Here is a 6,037-nt window from a genome sequence, read left to right as displayed (position 1 = left end):
CCAAACTGTTTCATCTCCCTCTTTCTTTTGAGCCAATGGGTAACAATGAGACGATTTTTGTTCATAAAAGGATTCAAAAACTTTGTAATTCGTCTTAGATATGATTTTGAACATGGTTTTTGACTCATTTTGAGTTTTTTTTACTGAAAATAAGTAACGAAATAATCTTTTTATGGTTTTATTAAACTTAAATACTTTTTCGTATAACTACCGTCATCTGGGGAGAATCGGGACTACAGTCTGAATAGGGACAGCAGTGTTTCATTGAAACATTACAATCACTCGATGAGAGATAGCCAGAAATACTCGCTGGCTCGATTCTTTAGGTAAAAATAAGTAAGTGTGCCAATTTTAAGCCAAATCGGTAAAGGGTTAAGGATCGCTTTTTATCTTTGAAGTTTGTATGGGAAAAAAAAGAAAAAAATTATGCGGAAAACAAAAAAAACGAGTTTTTTTATTGTAACCCTAGTCTACAATCAGACAGTGGCATAACTCTGCATACGCCGTCGTGCTAACTTGTCGTACGTCGCTTTTTGACGTTCCGAGAAAAACGCGTTTTAATGTTTGACCTTGAATAAACAAAAACGATACCACGCAATGTAAACAATAACAAACACGTTTTGTGTGGTTGATCATTCTGTACATTGTCCTGAAGTTTGGTTGAATTTGGTTGCTGGAGTCCCGAGTTATAACTGAAAATGTTTACGATAGTCGAGCTCGTCCCTGTGTCAAACGCGTTCTGACCTGAAATCCCGCACATGCGTCAATTTTCAGGCTGTGTCTCCTCTCTCGCGCACGAAAGATCGGTAAAAGGAATCTAAAAAAATCATCGTCTTGATTATTCGGCGGAACATCTTATTCACTACTACACTCGCAAGTGTAACGTCACACCTCGAAAAATGACCTGTCACATTTTGTAGATGGGCAATTTGTGTAAACAAAGTGAAATCAATATTTTTAAGTGGTGCTGACAAGGAAATTCAAAAAAAAAATCATCAGCAGATTGATTTTCTTGAAGAATTTCGAGAGCGATTTTCTTTTGCGTGATTTGCCTTCTCTCTCTTTCGCGATTGAAGAAAGTTCGCTAGCGAAATTGATTTTTTTTTTGCGATTATTCCATCCCTGAAAGTGATAAAAATGCGCGGAGTTTTTTCTGTTTTAATTGAATATCTCAGGATTGGAATCGAATTTTGGGGATCTGTGGAGGTCAAAAGGCATTGTAAGTCGCTCAAAATGGCGTTATTAACTGAATTTGGCCCAAAATTGACATACGACAAGTTAGCACGACAGTGACGATATGAAGTCAGATGTCATAGTTTGGTCAATGTTAGAGCACTTATTTAGAATTTACTTTCTTATACAATAGAAAAGACATCGTTAAATGTTGATGTAAAAAATACAAAATTATTGAAAGTTAAAAACCAAAAAAGTGTCATTGACTTCTCTACCCTAATAATGGCTTCAATGGATGTGTCTAGAATAAAGAATTCTCAGCTTTTCTTAGTATTTTGGAAAGTCTTCGAAATGCATCAATTGCATTTTGTTTAGCTATGTTATATCAACTTGTTTGCATAGTTTTGGAACATCTGGGATTTTCTAGGTCATTCAAAACATCCGGGAATTTGGAGTAAGAGGCTTACCAAGGAGACAATTCGAAGTTTCAAGATTTTGTCAACGGATTCTATCGAAAATTGTTCTGACAACTTATTGGGATCCGGATGTTCTTGGTCAGCAATTGAGGAGTTTCTTTCCATTTATCAAAAAACCATTCAATTCATTTCGTTTATTAAATACAGTTTGGTTCAGACAAATAAATAAGACAGTGAAAGCAAAATAAATAACAAACAATCCAGAGCAGTTCAGGATTGAAATTCAACAATTCGTCTATGACACACACATTGCCCGCGTGGTAATCCCTAGTTCTAAATTGGCGGTGGCCAATTTAGCAGGTCAACCGCAGGGCGTATGGCAACATCGTTTCTTTTTCGATGAGTATTTTTGATCTGGGTTTTCTTCTCTTTTTGGTTTGCTGGTGTTTTTTTTTCTGTACATTTGTTTAATCTACGGATTGCTCGATGATTGAGGGAGTGGTGACTCATTTTTGGTTATTTTTGTAGGTGGGATTTTGATATTTAGTAAGCGTGAGCCGAGCTCGCGGACGAGGACGACGACGACGAGGAGGAGGAAGAGGAAGGCGAGGAAGATCCAGAGATGGACGACGATCCGGAGTTGTAGGCGGTGGAGCCGTACGAGCTGCTGGATCCGCTGGAGCTCGGGTAGTACGAGCTGTAGGCCAGGCTGTGGCTGGACGAGGCGGTCGACGGTTCCCAGACGCGGGAGTACGGTCCACCGGACGAGGAGCCTTCCCAGGACGAGGGTGGGCCGTAGCTGGAGGCGGGTTCGGTGGTGGCCGGAACCGGTGCTCCGTACTCAGCGGCCGGCATCATTGGCATCATCGACATCATGGGCATTCCGAGGCCGGACTTCTTGACCAGCTGGGCGACCAGGAAGCCCAGGACCAGGGTGATGGCCAGCTTGGACAGGATCAGCGCCTTCATCGCCTTAAGGCCGATCAGCGCGACGAAGATCGGCATCAAGGCCTTCATCTTGAGCTTCAGCAGCAGCAGCACTGGAAGCAGGAGTTTCTTCTTCAGTAAATGACCACGGGATTCTGCGGCAGCAGTGTGATGAGATGCGATGATGGAGGAGAGAGAAAGAGAGGGGAAATTGCGTGCCAGACGGGCACGCCAGAATGGTGTTTGACGGTTTAGTAAGTTAGTGGTAGTTAAAAGTTGTGTGTAATTTGAGTGGAATTTTGGAAACTGTTTGTCTGGAAGTCGATCAGTTGAGTTCCTATGTCCTTTGAAATCGATGATCTGGGAACCATTGATAGAACATCGCTGGGGTTTCTTTGTTTTGTTTTGTTTGGTTCCAATCGAACTGTCAAATCGGGTTTCCAAACGAGCAACAAGATCATGCAAGAATCATTGCGTTAGCTGTAATTTTTCGCAAGAATTTCCGACATAAAGGCTAAACATCTCTGAAAAATCCATCAATCAACTAATGAACGGTAAATTTGAATGGTAATAAACTCACCACGGTGAATTCAAATTCACCACTGCCTACCACGATATCTGTTTGTCTGTGCTTGAGTATCTGAAATCTCTACCCTGACATATGCCAAAAGTTAAAGATACAAACAACTATTTTCTATAAAAGTCGTCATAATACTGTTTCTTCATGATATCAATTTCAATTCATAAACGATAAACAAGGTTGTTTATGAAAAATTTAACTGAATTTGAGTCTAAAATAGATTGATGGTAAAAAAATAAAAAAAATCTGACTCAATTTAAAAAAAGTCCTTACTGCGTTTGTGAAACAGAATAGTTTTTGTCTCTAGAACAAAACAATTGAATATTGTTTCTCAGTACGTACAGTACGTACAGTATTTAGCGCATATATATATCTATAAATTAGGTAGTAATAATTTATTAGAAAAACGATAATAAGAGATTTGTTTACTAACATTTTTTTCACCAAGGCAAAAGTTGAGTTTTAGAGTTTTTTTTTTACTTTGTTTAAAGCAAAAAAATCATTTACAATTTTTTTTTAAATCGTATACACAGCAAAAAATTGTGTACATTTAGAAGGTGTAATTTAAGAAGGTTGAAAATTACCTCTTTTATGATGTAATTTTACCTCAATTTAGACTGAAAAAGCGACATTACACCAGAATAGTGGTAAAATTACTCATTTTCAGAGGTAAAATTACACATTTTTTCTGACATAAAAGGTGTACCCCTTCCCAGAAGTAATATTACCATGATTTTTTTCTGTGTATATAGAACTTCTATTTTACAAATATCTCAAACAAGAGGTAGCATTTATTTAAATAATTTCTTATTGAGTGATTTTAAATTCTAGAAGATTATACCATGATTATAACAGTTATTGCCAAGAAATTCAAAAAATGAGAATCGCATGTTGCATCATTCAATTCAGTTGTGTAAAACACAGTGAGAATTCTATAATTAAAAACACTTCAACTTTTTTGCACAGCCTAAACTCGTGGTTAATATTTTCAAAAGACAACGATTTAGCAAGGAAATTTAAAAATGAAATTATTTTAATTTAAGAAATGTTCCTTTCAGAATTGTGCCTTGATTCACGAGTTTACGTTCAATCTACTTTTCAAGAATTGCATGTCCAATCCACTAAGTCCAAAAAGAGTGATTCTTGTGTTGTATGTTAATCCATTAAAATCATTGCACCAGTTTTAAAACTTTCAGCCACAAATCTCTAAACGATTCTTCACCGGATGTTCTACTATAGCCATGCACTCTAGACCATCCACGCATGCAAATCGTTCAATGTTCATTTCATCACCTCAGGAACCCACTTTCACTCACTTCACCGACTTCCAGATATGCAACTCTTCACTCCGTTCCCCCACAATACCTACCGGTGGCCAATCCCACTGGCAGCGAGCTAAAGTCGATTCCCTTGTCGGCGCGGTAGCTCACGACGGTGTCCTCGGGCAGGCGCATGGCGAACTCGTGCGTGGCCAGGACTCGGGCAACCCGATCGAAGATGACCTTGTCCACGTTGCGGCTCTCGAAGGCACGAGCCTGCTCCTCCCGCAGACCCAGAACTCCGTCCAGGTAGACAAGGACCTTGCCCTTGAGGCAGGTCATCACCGAGTCGGTGGCGTCGAAGCACTCGTTCACGATCGACGAGAGCAGCTCCTCGCTGGAACCGATCCTGGGGGTGGCCTCAACCAGGTTGGAGGCGATCGAGGCACAGGACACTCCGGCACCGAACAGGGCCAACCCGAGCACTAAACACGTGACCGATTTCATCGTTGTTTTTGTTGAAGTTAGGTTTTCGATTTCACCTGAACTCGTCACCCGGAAAGAAGCGACTACTAAACTAAACTAACTAAAGGCCTAAGGCACCGACCAATTAATTCAGTGCGTGTTGATTAAACAAATGACAGCAAGCTAATGATAGTGTATTGGCCACTGTGCGAGTATTTTATACCACCACGTTGAGTGTTCGCGGAGGACGAACGCGAACGCGACTCCAACCGGGACGGACCTCCGAATCTGACCAAAAACTATGAACAGCTTAGGTTGGGAGCCACCTCTGCCAGGGAACACCGTACCGTACCGTACCGGACAACGGAAAAGCGAAACTCCAAATAAGCGCGCGAGGCCGTTTTTGGTCAGCCTTTTGTTCAGCAGCTCGGCCGGGGAGACCTCGCTCGGCCGGACCCAGTTTTCACGAGACACTCCCACTACTCAGTGGCTTGCTTCACACGCTGAACTTCGCGACGACGTTCGATTTTCTTCACTGAAAGCAAACCGAACTTGCGCTGTTGTGGTGGAGTGTGGTCCGTACAAAAAGTGTTTCATTTTAATGGGGTTCGCGGGTAGACCGGAGAGGGAGGGTTGATTAGTATTCTGGACACGACCTTGGCCACCACGTAGGGGGACCGTGCCTTGGATCGGTGGCTTAGTTATGCGCTTATGGACGAAAGAATTTCGAACGTATTTGTCAGAATCACTTTCTCCCGAAGAAGGTGAGTTAGGTGGGTGATGGGGGAGGGAAAGTTAGTTGGAAGAGTCCTAATGGGAATTAAATACAAGATTAAAGGAACCCACGGAGAATTATCCTGGTATGCTTTGAGGCACGTTGCGCAGTAACGTGACGCGACGCAATAAAAACACATTCCAACAGTGTGAAAACGGTGGGCACAATCATAAATTTGTGCAATACCAAAGTTCGACATATCCGGGTTGATTTTTTAAGGTTTAAATTTATTACGCGTTGAATTTGGCATTTATTGCAACATAACTGTGAGCATAGCAATGTTTGCTAAACGAGATTTTTATAATTCCATTCAGTCTCAGGGTAATTTTTGATTTCATTCGTATTTTTTTATTAGGCTCAAACTTTTGGGGGGCTTTCCAACGGCCAAAGAAGCCATTTTGTGTTATTGGTTCACCGATTTCAAGTTCAATTTTGAGAGCTG

General features: G+C 41.0%; 1 protein-coding gene across 2 annotated transcripts; it reads right to left on the bottom strand.

Moving 5' to 3' along the window:
- Positions 1-1,768: 1,768 nt before the first annotated feature.
- LOC120432089 (uncharacterized) lies at positions 1,769-5,254 on the bottom strand. 2 transcript variants are annotated; one of them, XM_052706186.1, is made up of 2 exons: positions 4,466-5,254; positions 1,769-2,629 (listed from the first exon to the last, which is right to left on the bottom strand). In XM_052706186.1, exons 1-2 carry the CDS (start codon positions 4,860-4,862, stop codon positions 2,133-2,135), a joined length of 894 nt encoding a protein of 297 aa, XP_052562146.1. In that variant the 5' UTR covers positions 4,863-5,254; the 3' UTR covers positions 1,769-2,132. The 2 variants fall into 2 exon arrangements, with proteins under 2 accessions (XP_052562146.1, XP_039453160.1); XM_039597226.2 differs by having other exon boundaries at positions 1,769-2,671; positions 4,466-5,246.
- Between the last annotated feature and the right edge of the window lie 783 nt (positions 5,255-6,037).

This window comes from Culex pipiens, chromosome 1 (genome assembly GCF_016801865.2).
Source record: "Culex pipiens pallens isolate TS chromosome 1, TS_CPP_V2, whole genome shotgun sequence".
In the NCBI taxonomy this organism is placed as follows: Eukaryota; Metazoa; Arthropoda; class Insecta; order Diptera; family Culicidae; genus Culex; species Culex pipiens.
This window is presented reverse-complemented; position numbering and strand designations above follow the sequence as displayed.